Source organism: Lepidochelys olivacea (assembly GCF_965140295.1).
Source record: "Lepidochelys olivacea isolate rLepOli2 genome assembly, chromosome: 9".
Lineage (NCBI taxonomy): Eukaryota > Metazoa > Chordata > Testudines > Cheloniidae > Lepidochelys > Lepidochelys olivacea.
In genome coordinates, this window is record NC_140419.1 from 9,646,500 (window position 1) to 9,663,401 (window position 16,902).

The 16,902-nt window shown below is 41.8% G+C and overlaps 1 protein-coding gene across 3 annotated transcripts in view; it reads left to right on the top strand.

Moving 5' to 3' along the window:
- The first annotated feature begins 1,271 nt into the window (after positions 1-1,271).
- Positions 1,272-16,902, top strand: part of MCCC1 (methylcrotonyl-CoA carboxylase subunit 1) — a 35,463-nt gene continuing 19,832 nt past the window's right edge. Inside the window, exons 1-9 of one of the 3 annotated variants that reach the window (XM_084639861.1) lie at positions 1,272-1,400; positions 9,513-9,559; positions 10,028-10,167; positions 10,771-10,866; positions 12,654-12,775; positions 13,702-13,849; positions 14,762-14,883; positions 15,863-15,974; positions 16,509-16,590. In XM_084639861.1, coding sequence (XP_084495987.1) covers positions 1,339-1,400; positions 9,513-9,559; positions 10,028-10,167; positions 10,771-10,866; positions 12,654-12,775; positions 13,702-13,849; positions 14,762-14,883; positions 15,863-15,974; positions 16,509-16,590 — 931 coding nt within the window. In that variant the 5' untranslated portion in view covers positions 1,272-1,338. Of the gene's footprint in view, positions 1,401-2,254; positions 2,274-9,512; positions 9,560-10,027; positions 10,168-10,770; positions 10,867-12,653; positions 12,776-13,701; positions 13,850-14,761; positions 14,884-15,862; positions 15,975-16,508; positions 16,591-16,902 lie in introns of those variants that run through there. The other 2 variants (XM_084639862.1, XM_084639863.1) reach the window with 2 other exon arrangements.

Consider the following 16,902-nt stretch of genomic DNA (forward strand, 5'->3'; position numbering starts at 1 on the left):
ACCAAGGCCTAGTTTTCGCTGCAGAAAATCTAGTGTTTAATAGAGAAACGGGGTCAGGGCTGCAATTTGGATCAAGAATGGGTCTGAACTCTCTCCAAATCTGAAAGCATTAGAATCATAGACGATTAGGGTTGAAAGAGACCTCAGGAGGTCATCTACTCCAATCCCCTGCTTAAAGCAGGACCAACCCCAACTAAATCATCCCAGCCAGGGCTTTGTCAAGCCAGGCGTTAAAAACCTCTAAGGATGGAGATTCCACCACCTCCCTAGTAACCCATTCCAGTGCTTCACCACCTTCCTAGTGAAATAGTGTTTCCTAATATCCAACCAAGACCTCCCCACTGCAACCTGAGACCATTGCTCCTTGTCCTGTCATCTGCCACCACTGAGAACAGCCTAACTCCATCCTCTTTGGAAACCCCCTTCAGATAGCTGAAAGCAGCTATCAAATCCCCCCTCACTCTTCTCTTCTGCAGACTAAACAAGCCCACTTCCCTCAGCCTATCCTCATAAGTCATGTGCCCCAGCCCCCTAATCATTTTTGTTGCCCTCCGCTGGAATCTCTCCCATTTGTCCACATCCTTTCTGTAGTGGGGGGACCCAAAACTGGACGCAATACTCCAGATGTGGCCTCACCAGTGCCGAACAGAGGGGGAAATCACTTCCTTCGATCTGCTGGCAGTGCTCCTACTAATGCAGCCCAATATGCCATTAGCCTTCGTGGCAACAAGGGCACACTGCTGACTCATATCCAGCTTCTTGTCCCCTGTTATCCCCAGGTCCTTTTCTGCAGAAAAAGGTGACTGAGCAGGGGCAGGTTTCCAGGGCTCAGCACCCACAGCCAGATTTTCCAAATGGCTCAGCTCCCACCACCCACGTAGTTTGGTTCCTAATGGAGCACTGATCTCTTTGGGGAACCCAGCCCTTAGCATGGGTCAGCCGCTCTCTGGGCTCTCAGGTACTGGGGCTGGCTGGGTTTCCACCCATCAAGGCCAGCCCTGGAGTTCAGTCCCTCGTTCCGACTCCAACTGCCAGCCTGGGGGGTGCCTGGAGCTGGGGGGGCTGGGCCCCTGGGGAGCAATGCATGGCTCTGGGACGCATCAAACTGAGCCACCTCAGGCTCCATGCGACTTGGAAACCAGGGGGCCCCCTCTGCTCTCCCTGCCCAGGCCTGGCCCCAGCTACTCCAAGGCCCCGCCCCCTCCCCACGCTCAGCCACTGGCCAGCGGCCCTGTGCGCCCCGCCCCCGGCACTGACAGACACGGGCCCGCCCCCGCGCCCGCTGCGCGTGCCAACTGCTCTCGTCTGACCCCGCTCGGCTCCCGTCCCCGCGCAGACATGGCGGCCACGGTGCTGGTGACCGAGCGGGGCCGCCGGTGCCTGTGGGCGCTGCAGCACCAGTGAGTGCGGGGCGCGGGGGATGGCCCCTGGGTCTCGGCCCCGGCCCGGAGCCCCTCGGAGCAGCGTGGTGCCCGGGGGCTGCCCTTTGCCCTCCCTCTCCCCCAACCGTGGCTCGGGACCCACAAGGCAGGTGGGCGGCCCGCCCCCAGCCCGCCGGGCCAGAGCTGAACGGGCCGGAGCTGTCCGCGTCCCCTCGCGGGAGGCCTCCCCGCCGCTGGGTGCTTGCCGAGCGCTCCGGACAGGTGGCGGGCGGCGGCTGCGGCCAGGGCCTGGCCCTACAGCGCCCCCCCGACCGCCGTGTCGATGTGGGGTCGGGCCCCCCGGGCGTGACCCCGGCAGCGGCGCAGACCTGGTCAGTGAGAAGGTCTGTGCGGCTGCGTTATGTGGTCGCGCCCAAGAAACCCATTAAAGAGCCAGGGCCCGGTGGTGCTCGGGGCTGCAGAGGCAAGTAGTCGCGGGTGTAAGTTCCACCTGGAGGAGACCTACCCAGGCCAGCTCTGATCAAACTCGTGGGCTGAAAATGGAAGCGTAGCTGCAGGGTCAGCAGGGACCAGCCACCCTGAGTACGTACCTAGGGTCTTGGATGGCATCAGACTCCATTGGTGGGCTGGCTAGCTCCTGCTGCTGGCTTCAGCAGGGCTACACTTCAAGTGAGCTGTAGCTCACGAAAGCTTATGCTCAGATAAATGTGTTAGTCTCTAAGGTGCCACAAGGACTCCTTTTCTTTTTGCCAATACAGACTAACACGGGTGCTACTCTAAAACTTCTATTTTTAGTGCCCTAGTTTGACCCAAGCTAGCCTGAAGATGTCTCCTGGAACTGGCATGTAGGCCTTCCAGCTGTCGTGTAGACAGGACACGGGACATAACAGGGTAATAAAACAGACTTTTGCATTAAAAAGTGTGTTTGACTGTGGAAAGGGAGGTGCATGAAGAAAATTGAAGGCAGTTCATGTGCCCATGTTGTTCTAGCACATACGTTGGCGGTGGTGTAGTGAGTTCTTGTTAGCGTCTTTCCGTTCTCACTTTCTTCAGCTGATAAAATGGAACACTGATTAAATTGGGGGTTTCATATAGAGAAGTATTTTATTTTTTGAATGTATGTAATGTGCCCATTAGGCCCACAGATGATACATTTCAATAAAACATTAACATTTGCTCTCTTCGATGAAGACAAATAATCCCCTCACCAAGGATATTTTTTCCAAACCCTGTGTTAAAAACTCAGTACAGTTCATCCTCTAGGTACGGTTTAACAGGTCACATAAAAGAAAACATAAAACATCAAGCTTAGTTTTAGAACCCACCCCCAGTGATTACTTTTGTATCTCTTTTGGGTTATTACTAAGACGTATCTCATAGTGGTACCTTAAGGGTATGTCTACACAGCAAATAAAAACCTGCGACTGGCTTGTGCCAGCCAACTAGGGCTTGGGCTACGGGACTGTTGCATTGCTTTACAGACTTCCAGGCTCAGGCTGGAGCCTGAGCTCTGGGTCTCTCCCATCTCACCAGGTCCTAGAGCCCAGGCCTGAACCCAGACATCTACACAGCAATGAAATAGCCCACAGCCTGAGTTCTGTGAGCCTGAGTCTGGGCACAGGCCAGCCACGGGTGTCTAGTTGCTGTGTAGACATATTCTAAGCAATGGTTTCTATCCATCTCATCCAGACTCAACCATTGAACCAACAAGAGGGGATGCCATTTTAGATTTGGTTTTGGCGAGTAGTGAGGACCGGATAGAAGAAATGGTTGTAGGGGACAACCTTGGTTCGAGTGATCATGAGCTAATTCAGTTAAAACTAAATGGAAGAATAAAAATAGATCTGTGACTAGGGTTTTTGATTTCAAAAGGGCTAACTTTAAAAATCAAGGAAATTAGTTAAGTGGATTGGACTGAAGAACTTGTGGATCTAAAGGCGGAGGAGGCCTGGAATTACGTCAAGTCAAAGTTGAAGAAACTATCAGAAGCCTGCATACCAAGAAATGGGAAAAAATTCATAGGCAGGAGTTGTAGACCAAGCTGGATGAGCAAGCATCTCAGAGAGGTGATAAAGAAAAAGCAGAAAGCCTACAAGGAGTGGAAGATGGGAGGGATTAGCAAGGAAAGATACCTTATTGAGGTCAGAACATGTAGGGATAAAGTGAGAAAGGCCAAAAGCCAAGTAGAGTTGGACCTTGCAAAGGGAATTAAAACCAATAGTAAAAGGTTCTGTAGTCAACAAAGAAAGAAGAAGTGGGACTGCTAAACACTGAGGATGGAGTGGAGGTTAAGGATAATCTAGGCATGGCCCAATATCTAAACAAATGCTTTGCTTCAGTCTTTAATGAGGATCTTAGGGATAATGGTAGGATGACAAATGGGAATGAGGATATGGTGGTAGATATTACCACATCCAAGATAGAAGCCAAACTCAAACAGCTTAATGGGACTAAATTGAGGGGCCGAGATACTCTTAATCCAAGAATATTAAAGGAACTGGCACACGAAATTACAAGCGCCATTAGCAAGAATTTTTAATGAATCTGTAACTCAGGGGTTGTACCATATGACTGGAGAATTGCTAACATAGTTACTATTTTTAAGAAAGGGAAAAAAAAGTGATCCGGATAACTACAGGCCTGTTAGTTTGACATCTGTAGTATGCAAGGTCTTGGAAAAAATTTTGAAGGAGAAAGTAGTCAAGGATATTGAGATCAGTGGTAATTGGGACAAAAGGTAGATCACGCCAAACCAACCTGATCTGCTTTGAGAAGTTTCAGAGTAGCAGCCGTGTTAGTCTGTATCCGCAAAAAGAAAGGGCGTACTGTGGCACCTTAGAGACTAACAATTTTATCTGAGCATAAGCTTTTGTAAGCTACAGCTCACTTCATCGGATGCATGCAGTGGAAAATACAGTAGGGAGATTTTATATACACAGAGAACATGAAACAATGGGTTACAATCTACATACCACACAGACTATGCTGACAGATTGTGCCACACACTCAAAGAAACTGCGGAACCACCTGATCAACATCCTCTACAGCAAACAGGGAAAGATTAAGAATGAGCTCTCAAAACTGGATACTCTCATAAAAAAACAACTTTCGACACAAACTTCCTCGTGGCTGGACTTTACAAAAACTAGATAAGCCATTTACAACACACACTTTGCTTCTCTACAAAAGATAACGGACACTAAACTATCTAAACTACTACATGTCACAAGGGGCCACAACAGTGGTTCCCTTAACCCACCCAGCAATATTGTTAATCTATCCGGCTATACTCTTAGCCCAGCAGAAAAATCTGTCCTATCTCAGGGCCTTTCCTTCTGCCCCTCCACCCCCGATGATGATACAGTTCTGTGGTGACCTAGAATCCTATTTTCGATGTCTCCGACTCACGGAATATTTCCAACACACCTCTGAACAGCATACTAACCCACAGAGACCTTCCTCCCAACACTACAGAAAGAAGGATTCTGGGTGGACTCCTCCTGAATGTCGAAACAATAGACTGGACCTCTACATAGGGTGCTTCCGCCGACATGCACGGGGTGAAATTGTGGACAAGCAGCATCACTTGCCCCATAACCTCAGCCATGCAGAACACAGTGCCATCCACAGCCTCAGAAACAACTCTGACATCATAATCAAAAAGGCTGACAAAGGAGGTGCCCTCGTCGTCATGAATAGGTCAGAATATGAACAAGAGGCTGCTAGGCAGCTCTCCAACACCACATTCTACAAGCCATTACCCTCTGATCCCACTGAGCGTTACCAAAAGAAACTACACCATCTGCTCAAGAAACTCCCTGAAAAAGCACAATAGCAAATCTACACAGACACACCCCTAGAACCCTGAGCAGGGGTATTCTATCTGCTACCCAAGACCCATAAGTCTGGAAATCCTGGACACCACATCATCTCAAGCACTGGCACCCTGACAGCAGGATTGTCTGGCTATGTAGACTCCCTCCTCAGGCCCTACGCTACCAGCACTCCTAGCTATCTTCGAGACACCACTGACTTCCTGAGGAAACTACAATCCATCGGTGAGCTTCCTGAAAACACCATTCTGGCCACTGTGGATGTAGAAGCCCTTTACACCAACATTCCACACAAAGATGGACTACAAGCCATCAGGAACACTATCCCCAATAATGTCACGGCAAACCTGGTGGGTGAACTTTATGACTTTGTCCTCACCCATAACTGTTTCACATTTGGGGACAATGTATACCTTCAAATCAGCGGCACCGCTATGGTTACCCGCATGGCCCCACAGTATGCCAACATTTTTATGGCTGACTTAGAACAACGCTTCCTCAGCTCTCATCGCCTAATGCCCCTACTCTACTTGAACTACATTGATGACATCTTCATCATCTGGACCCATGGAAAAGAAGCCCTTAAGGAATTCCACCGTGATTTCAACAATTTCCATCCCACCATCAACCTCAGCCTGGACCAGGTTGCTAATAAGCAATGGTCACATAAACACTGCCCTATACCGGAAACCTACTGACCGCTATACTTACCTACATGCCTCCAGCTTTCATCCAGACCACACCACACGATCCATTGTCTACAGCCAAGCTCTACGATACAAACGCATTTGCTCCAACCCCTCAGACAGAGACAAACACCTACGAGAGCTCTATCAAGCGTTCTTACAACTACAGTACCCATCTGCTGAAGTGAAGAAACGGATTGACAGAGCCAGAAGAGTACCCAGAAGTTACCTGCTACAGGACGGGCCCAACAAAGAAAATAACAGAAGACCACTAGCCGTGACCGTCAGCCCCCCAACTAAAACCTCTCCAGCGCATCATCAAGGATCTACAACCTATCCTGAAGGACAACCCATCACTCTCACAGATCTTGGGAGACAGGCCAGTCCTGTCTTACAGACAGCCCCCCAACCTGAAGCAAATACTCACCAGCAACCACACACCGCACAACAAAAACTCTAACCCAGGAACCTGTCCTTGCAACAAAGCCCGTTGCCAACTGTGTCCACATATCTATTCAGGGGACACCATCATAGGGCCTGATCACATTAGCCACGCTATCAGAGGCTCGTTCACCTGCACATCTACCAATGTGATATATGCCATCATGTGCCAGCAATGCCCCTCTGCCATGTACATTGGCCAAGCTGGACAGTCTCTATGTAAAAGAATAAATGGACACAAATCAGACGTCAAGAATTATAACATTCAAAAACCAGTCGGAGAACACTTCAATCTCTCTGGTCACTCGATTACAGACCTAAAAGTCACAATACTACAACAAAAAAACTTCAAAAACAGACTCCAACAAGAGATTGCTGATTTGGAATTAATTTGCAAACTGGACACCATTAAATTAGGCTTGAATAAAGACTGGGAGTGGATGTGTCATTACACAAAGTAAAACTATTTCCCCATGTTTATTCCCCCCGCACTGTTCCTCACACATACTTGTCAACTGCTGGAAATGGCCCACCTTGATTATCACTACAAAAGGTGGGGTTTTTTGGTTTCCCCCCCGCCCTCCTGCTGGTAATAGCTCACCTTACCTGAGCACTCTCATTACAGTGTGTATGGTAACACCAATTGTTTCATGTTCTCTGTGTATATAAAATCTCCCTACTGTATTTTCCACTGCATGCATCCGATGAAGTGAGCTGTAGCTCACAAAAGCTTATGCTCAGATAAATTTGTTAGTCTCTAAGGTGCCACAAGTACTCCTTTTCTTTCTTTGAGAAGGTAACAGATTTTTTAGACAAAGGAAATGCAGTGGATCTAATTTACCTCCGTTTCAGTAAGGCATTTGATATGGTTCCACATGGGGAATTATTAGGTAAATTGGAAAAGATGGGGATCAACATGAAAATTGAAAGGTGGATAAGGAACTGCTTAAAGGGGAGACTACAACGGGTCACACTGAAAGGTGAACTGTCAGGCTGGAGGGAGGTTACCAGTGGAGTTCCTCAGGGATCGGTTTTGGGACCAATCTTATTTAATCTTTTTATGACTGACCTTGGCACAAAAAGTGGGAATGTGCTAATAAAGTTTGCAGATGACACAAAGCTGGGATGTATTGCCAATTCAGAGAAGGACTATCATACAGGAAGATCTGGATAACCTTGTAAACTGGAGTAATAATAATAGTAATAGGATGAAATTTAACAGTGAAAAGTGCAAGGTCATGCATTTAGGGATTAATAACAAGAATTTTTGTTATAAGCTGGGGACGCATTTCTTGGAAGTAACAGAGGAGGAGAAGGACCTCAGAATATTGGTTGATCACAGCCGCCAATGTGATATGGCCATGAAAAAAGCTAATGCGGTCTTGGGATGCATCAGGCGAGGTATTTCCAGTAGAGATAAGGAGATGTTAGTACCGTTATACAAAGCACTGGTAAGACCTCATCTGGAATATTGCATGCAGTTCTGGTCTTCCATGTTTAAGAAGGATGAATTCAAACTGGAACAGGTACAGAGAAGGGCTACTAGGATGATCCGAGGAATGGAAAACCTGTCTTAAGAAAGGAGACTCAAAGAGCTTGGCTTGTTTAGCCTAACCAAAAGAAGGCTGAGGGGAGATATGATTCCTCTCTATAAATATATCAGAGGGATAAATACCAGGGAGGGAGAGGAATTATTTAAGCTCAGTACCAATGTGGACACGAGATCAAATGGATATAAACTGGCCATCAGGAACTTTAAACTTGAAATTAGATGAAGGTTTCTAACCATCAGAGGAGTTAAGTTCTGGAACAGCCTTCCAAGCGGAGCAGAGGGGGCAAAAGACATATCTGGCTTCAAGACAAAGCTTGATAAATTTATGGAGGAGGTATGATATGATGGGATAGCCTAATTTTGGCAATTAACTGATCTTTGACTATTAGCGGTAAATATGCCCATTGGCCTGTGATGGGATGTTAGATGGGGTGGAATCTGAGTTACTACAGAAAATTCTTTTCTGAATGTCTGGCTGGTGAGTCTTACTCAGGGGTTAGCTGATCGCCATATTTGGGGTTGGGAAGGAATTTTCCTTCAGGGCAGATTGGCAGAGGCCCTTGGGGTTTTTCGCCTTCCTCTGTAGCATGGGGCACGGGTCGCTTGCTGGAGGATTCTCTGCACCTTGAAGTCTTTAAACCATGAGTTGAGGACTTCAGTAGATTAGGGACGTAGATTAGGGGTTTGTTACAGGAGTGGGTGGGTGAGATTCTGTGGCCTGCGTTGTGCAGGAGGTCAGACTAGATGATCATAATGGTCCCGTCTGACCTTAAAGTCTATGATTCTATGAGTCTGTGATTGGAGGCTGAATATCTTTTCTGCACTGTTTCTGATTACATGCAGAGGGGATTGCCAAAATTTTGTTCATTTCCCTTAGCTGATGTGGTTTAGCAAATGCATGGATTATTAACCAAAGTTATGTCTTAAACTCACTGCCCAAGTTGAACCACCAGGATCTAGTAATCTGTTCCAAGTGTGTCTCTTTCACTTTGTTGCCAGTGATCCAATCTAAATTTTAATTTATGTGCTAATTAAAACACTTAAGTGTACTACTTAAAATGTCTCTCTGCTCATATAACATTCTCTACCTAAATATCTCTAATTTGCCGTGCTAACTACTTCTGAATTTGATCCAAAGTTCTCATAACTCTATCCTGCTTGTATTTCTTTCTTCACTCTTGGCAACATCTCTCTTGAATCCACCACCACTTTCCACCTAACCGTTTTTCTGTGGACTTCATACATTCTTGAACATGGTGCTGTGTACCTTGAAACACCTCCTGTTTATTAACCACTTTTGACCACACTGTCCTTTAAAAGCTTTTTAAAAAATCTATTCCTCAAAGTATTCCAGTCTTAATGCCTCTTAGCACTCTGTTTTTGTTTTGATTGGATTGTGATCTATTGTGCATGTAACTTCATTTGAGGAGGGACTTGTTTTATGTTTGGCATACAACTTCATATATGCTGACAGTACTATATAAATACTAAGTGATCAAAAAATTCAAAACTGTATTAGTAGTAACCTTGCTGCACCCAAGAATAGAAATAGCGCAGTTATACCCTACTTTAATGTTTTTTCTTTATTATAATTCTATTTGTTTACTATTTTGTGCAGAAAATTGATTTGGGGACAAAGATGCCTGAAATTTGCTTCAACAACAGGTATTACGCTATTTTCTTTATCCATATATGCTGTAAATATGTTAATAACATTAATAGCATTGAAATTAACTCAAGAACATCAGTTATAGGCAAAATTAGAAAGTCAGAGTTTATTTTATAAGTGCTCAATTGAGTAAATTTCCCAAGAAATACTCCATATATTAGATCTAATGAGAAGCACCTGGAAATGTTATGAAGATTTTAAGGAATTTCATTCGCCTTTAGTCATATTTATGTTTGTAATTTTCTTTCCTCAGAGACTCCTTTAGATACAAAGGGTACAAAATCCATGTAATAGCCAGTCATTTTTTAAAAAAAATAACAATGAAGTATTTAAATAATATACTAAAGATTGTAATAGAAGTTTGTAATATAATTTAAACTGTGACAGTATTTTCATATCATGTAACATGGAAAGGCATAGATTGGTCATATATGTGTAAAACCTGACTTTGCTACATTAAATAGAAAGAAGAAACATAGAGAAGGTCCTCATTGCAAACCGAGGAGAAATTGCATGCAGGGTGATGCGGACGGCCAGAAAGATGGGTGTGAAGTCTGTAGCAGTTTACAGTGATGCAGACAAGAATTCCATGCATGTCGCAATGGTGAAGTATACTAGTTAAAAATGTAAGGCCCAATCCTGCAAACGCTTATGCACACAATTAATTTTATTCATATGAGTAGTTCCATTGACTTAAATGAGGCTGCTTAGATGAATAAAGTTACTTGCATGCATAAGTTTGCAGGATCAGGCCTTTAATTATTAAATGAAAATGAAATTGTATGGGGAAGAGTTTTCTTAAATGATATCAATACCAAAAGAGGTGTCAGTGGACTAGCGCAGTAGATTTTCACTTCTGAAGACCTAGATTCAAATTCTGCGTGAATCACAAAGAAAAATATGTTGAGTTTTATTCCAGGCCTCTGAATACATCACAAAAACAGCAGAGAATTTTGCTTTCTAAAATCAAGAAAGGTCCAGGTTAGTGGCCAGTTGTCTCAACTTGTATAAAAAATGACAAAATTAAGTTCATCCAGTTGAGTTCCTTTCTGAAGAGCAAACAGTTTAAGTTGTTTGTTAGCATTTTTATAAATGATAAAATGGGCCCCCGAATTAAGGTTTAAATTTGCTTTTCAGTTGTAATGATATATATAGTAATATGTATATAGATATATATATATAGTAATGTATATTTCTTTTACAATAGGCAGATGAAGCATATTTCATTGGTCCAGCTGCCTCTCAGCAGAGCTACTTAGCTATGGAAAAAATAATACGAGTGGCCAAAATATCAACAGCACAGGTAAATATAACTATGCTGCCCTCCTAAATTATGCACTTTGATTAGGCCTGCCTTATACTGTGGCTTCCCTATGAAAAACTGTATTTCTTCTTTTAAGAACAGTTAAAGGGTTCCTCTGAGTACATGGGAAAATTCAATTTCTAATTTAACCTTTGGGTTTGAGTTAAAAAGTAAAGATAAAATTGCTGAGGAAAGTGCCCTAAATGTTTATTCATATAAGGTGTCCTTAGCCTCTGTTTGCCAGAAGCTGGGAATGGGTGACAGGAGGTGGATCACCTGATGATTACTTGTTCTGTTCATTCCCTCTGAAGCACCTGGCTTTGGCCACTGTCGGCAGACAGGATACTGGGCTAGTTGGACCTTTTTTCTGACCCAGTATGGCCGTTCTTATGTAAGGTGCAGGTTGTTTTGTTCTAAACAACACATGCCGTAGTATTATCCTCTTTGTGTCTGTTCTCAGTTTATTGTATCTTTCACCTCACAATGTAGGTTTAAGATGCTTTCTTTTTATAGTTAAAATAATGACATTTTAAATTAAAGGTTGTCTGCTTTGATCAAAACTTATATGCATGAGATATTATTTTATTTATATAAGGTAACACCTTCAAAAATACTGATGTTTTACTTTCAAAAGTGACATCAATAAGACTTGGGCTCCTAAATCCTGAAGTCGTTTTTGAAAATGAGACTTAGGCTCCTTGGTCAATCAGGCACTTTTGAAAATGTTATCCAAGCAGCATAAAGTGTTGTAGGCCCTTTACATAGGACTTGAAGCTCAAAACATACCTAGTTTGCTTTACTCAATGGGGCTACTTACATAAGTAATATTACTCTCCTATGGAAATATTTGCAGGATTGGGCCCAAGTAATAAAACCACTCCCTGTTCCAGATTGCTGAAATTATAGTCTAAAGGTTTGGTCCCACAATTTAATTATTCCTGCAGATATATTTACTTCTGAGTAGAGTTCCACTGACATCAGGGGGACTCTGCATATGACTAACTATACTTAGGCTTGGAGGGATCAGATTTTTATTGGTAAATGTCAGTAAACATCAATTTCACCAAACACATAAAAACTGACAAAAAAAAAATTTTTTCCGTCAATAATAATTGAAATTTATAGATAGGCAAAGTAAGAAAAATGCTGCTTGAGAACCTATTAGAATTTGATTTAAGGATATTTACTGTTATTTACTGATATTTATTTATTTTGATGTCATGTTGACAATTTGTTTTAATGGTTATAAATTTCAACTTTTTGAAATCAACGTCTACGATCATTAAAAAGTGGTATGACTCACCCTATTGCATGACACCCCTCTATAATTTCTTGCAACTGTGAACATTTAAATTGATAAAACAGAAAAACATGCTTAAAAATAAACATTGATATTATCCATTAAAATAATTTTAAAAAAATCAAATTCTGCCTGGCCTAACTATACTCATGGATGTAACTGTTTGCAGGATCAAGTGCTAAATAGACAGCATGCACAAAGCCACAGAGGAACGAAGCAACATAAAAAGTTTCCTTCAAATTAACCATTAATTGCTAGTCTTGTTATTATTACTGATCACCCATTACTTAATTGCTCGACCGACCTACCTACCCACCCTTTAGTTTTTCTTAATTGTATTCCTGGTTACTGATGTTTTTTATCCATCGTATGTTCCATCCCATGTTTCCCTCCCTCCCCCCACAAAGCCTTCTATATAAACCTGTAGTTTTAGGGTGATATGGGTTACATGGTGTAAAGTAGGCGGGTAACCTTCTTTCTGTTTTAGGCTATTCATCCAGGGTATGGTTTCCTCTCAGAAAACACAGAGTTTGCCGAGCTGTGCAAACAAGAGGGAATCATCTTCATAGGCCCTCCTTCATCTGCTATCAGAGATATGGGTATTAAGAGGTATCTGTTTCTGATTTTTTACTCATTTCAATGTGTAACTTACAGTTTAGTGAATTTGTCTTCATTATTAATGAAGATTTTTTACTTAGCTGTTTTGCTCCTTACGTTTTTGTTGATTTTTCTATATAACCTATTGTACCATGCTTCAAACTTTTCATAGTTCTGGGATGAATATAAATATAGGAACAATCAAGATTCTTCAGTTAGTAAGATTTTAATAATTACATGCATAGGCTGGTCTAGGATCCTCTAGGATTAGTGCTTTGCATATTCCTACAGAAGGACCTAGGTTCAATACCCAGATCTTTACACTTTGGGTCAAAAAGGGTTGGAAGCACTGTGGGAGCTCTACTCATAGTCTCTCAATGGTGGTGGAAGGAAGCATCTTGTGATTCTGCAGTGACTTGTAGCTGTTCTTGAATGGTGTTGATGGGAAGAGAAGCCTATGCCACATTCTTGGGCCAAAGGAAAATTTGCCAGAGCATGAGATATAAATAGAATGATGGAAATTAAGGGCTGCTTAATCACTAACCCTTTGACAAATAAATCAACATTATTAATCAAGTATAAAACACATTATCTGAATTAATTTGGTACCTGCATAGAGGTTCATTTTACAATGTGTATTAATGTACTGTGTGATTTAATTAGTGTTATGTGAATATTTTCTATTCCTGTTCCTCTTATGCTCCTAAGAATAAAAAAAAATTATGTGCATGCTGAACTACACCAAATTAGGGTCCCTATCCGAAAGACATTTATGCACCAGCATAACTTTATTCATCTGAGTAGTCCCACTGCGGTAAATGGAAGTAGTCACGTGCATAAAGTTAAGCATGCGTGCAGTGTTTACAGATCAGAGGCCTCTTGTAAGAAACAGCTATTATCATTGCCATTTTAAATATAAAAAAAATATTTTTTTGAAGCACCTCCAAGGCTATAATGTCTGCTGCTGGGGTTCCTGTCATTGAAGGTTATCATGGTGAAGATCAGTCTGATGAATGTCTAAAGGAACATGCCCGGAGAATTGGGTATCCAGTAATGATTAAAGCAGTTCGTGGAGGTGGAGGAAAGGTAAGGAAAACTCATGCAAACTCGTGTTACCTGACTGAAGTTATGCTACTAATACACGTACCACCACTACTACAGCCTACCTTCTGTTTTGTGTAACTGAATTCGATAAAAGGAATCTTATCAGTAAGGTAACTGGAAGCAAGTTATTTTAATTTGAAGTTAATAAAATAATGTCCAGCGCAGCATTGTGAATTCTTTCATTGCGCTTTCCTTTTATTCAGTCAATCGGGCCAAATTGCTTGTATAAACTGGTAGAGCTCCATTGACTTAAATGGAGCTCCAGCAATATACACTAGCAAAACATTTGGCCGATTGGGTTGTACAGGTGAAGTTGTATGAGAGTCAGTCATTGTTTAATGACAGCCTCTGTTGTAATTATTTTTTTTAATGGTGGTTTTAAGTTTGTGAATGTTGCATAGATTCTTAGAACTACCTGGATACCTTCAGTGTGTAGCTATTATTTATTACCTGATGACCTCCCTGATGCAACGCGAAAAGAACCTGCATAAAAGTTTCATGGTGGAGCTCCAGGTTTCTCTCAATGATTTCCATAACAAATGTACATATTTTGTTAAGAAAAATAGTGTTTTCTCTCTGTCAGCTATGAAATCTCAGCATGAGATCCAAAAGTCAAATTGAGTTCTGTACTTTACACCAGGGCAACAACATTATCTTTCAGTTATAGCTTTAGTGACACTTTTATTTTCTGTGGGATTTGCAAAGATTAACTGTTTGGAAGTTAGTAAATAATTCTATTGATTCATAAGAAGGAATAGAATTCGTTTATTGGTAAACACATATTTTAATTTTGTTTTTAATCATTCGCCAGATTTCCCACTGGTGGAGATTTTTTTTAACTGTGATTTACTTGTTCTTTAGTAGATATTTAGACAACCTTATGTTGTATCTTAGGGTATGAGAATTGCTCAGTCAGAAAAGGAGTTCCTGGACCAACTAGAATCAGCCAGGAGAGAAGCAAAGAAGTCTTTCAATGATGATGCCGTGCTGATAGAAAAATTTGTAGACAATCCAAGGTGAGAGAAGTGGATTATATTTTTAATACTAAAAATATTTTTAAAAAACAGTACAACGTTTTTATGCAAAATGGGATAATTTGTGTCTTATACAGTATTGCACACTTTCTGCACTTGCATAAAAATAGGGCAGAATTATTAATTTTACAAAGTGTGAAGTGGATGACAGTGACTTTGAATGATAATTTATAACAAATCTGGCTGTCTTGGTGGCATATTTGCAGCATCCTAATGGTGGTGTTGTGGAGAGAGACCTAGATATCATATACTGTATATGTTATGGCAATGACATGCCTAGTTGGTACATCAGCCTTCTGACGTTACCATTCTTTTAGGTCTAAAGGAAACAATGTGTAGTAGTGCTTAAGGCACAGAAATAGGAGTCAGAAAGAGAACCATAATCTACCTCAGATGTCCTTTATGTACTCAGACAAGTCACTTAATCTCTCGCCTCAGTCTGTACAATGGGGATGATAATACTTCATTTCCATTTATGCTGTAAACTGAGCTCATTAACTTTCATAAAGCTCTTTTGACATATACAGATACAAGGTGTTATAGATTGCAAAGCAGTAGTATTCTTGGCATACACCTTGTTGAACATGTAGTAGGTAGGTACATATAAATACTTTCAGCTGAAGGTACCAGGAGATTAGACTGACCAAAAACTAATACAGAAGTAGTGGACTCTAAATATTTTTTTCTCAAACTCATGAAGTTTCAATACAATGATCATAAAGTTCAAAATCTCATTTGAACTTGTGGCTTTAGGAGGTATAATATGTTTCACTGAATCAGTTAACAGAATCATGCTGATCTGCAACTGGATCCAAGAGGGCAGGCCCTTATAGCTGTATGGAACCCTACTGAAGTCAATGGCGTGCTGTGCAAAGTGTCTGCCTCAGTTAAACGGATTGCAAAATTGAGACCTTAGCGATCTTTAGTAAAATGCATTGAAACATTTGTTACTGTGAAACAGGCATGTTGAAGTCCAGGTGTTTGGTGACCAGCATGGCAATGCAGTCTATTTGTTTGAAAGAGATTGCAGTGTGCAGAGAAGACACCAGAAAATCATTGAAGAAGCTCCTGGGGTAAGTGGAGGGTTCCTAAATGGAGTTGATAAAGTAATATGATTTTGAATTTTTTGTACACATCTGTCTGCTTTCTACATCAGTGTCCATTCTGCTACTTAAATAAATAAATCTCAGAACCTTTTTGCATTTTATTTTATTTGGTTTTTGAGCTCCAGAGACAAAACCAAAGGTTAGAACGTAGGATTTTACTCTAGTGAATTAAACCATTGTGCCATCTAGCTTGGTATCCTACTTTGGGAAGTGGCCGGTACTTGATGCTTCAGAAGAAGGGAAAAACTCCCACTTAACCTATAATTGTCCAACATTTTGCATGTTATATTTATTTCTGTCAATTTATCAAAGATTTTCTACCTTCAAGTTTTAGGACATAAGCTGATTGCTCCTTGGGTCAGGAAGCAAAGATTTTAAATACAATATGGTTCAGGATTTTACTGCAGTTTTTTAAAGATGGCATAGTATGCGCATACAGTAGGCATGATATCTGTGAGGCTCTCAGTAATGTGTAATCTCTTTTTATCATTACATTCACAGCCAGAAATTGAGCCTGAAGTGAGAAGGAAACTTGGAGAAGCTGCTGTCAAAGCAGCTAAAGCTGTGAACTACGTGGGAGCAGGTACGTCAGGTTTAACTTCCTCCTCGTGCCTGCCTCTTAAGTTAATAGAGCCTTGAGCCTCAAGTCAAATGACATTTTCTTGTTCTGGAGCATGATACACACTTGTAGCATTTTTTTTTAACTTTCATGTAGTTGTCACATAGTAAATAAGTTCCAAGATAGCAAAACTTAGTATGAGCCCCCTGTCCAGAGTGGTATAGGACTACAGAAGAGGAAAAGCTAAGAAGTCTGAAAGTGAATAAGTGAGCCAAATAGTTTAATATTTGAAGGTGAATATTATGAATGCACATCAGATTACATGGGCAAAGTGTT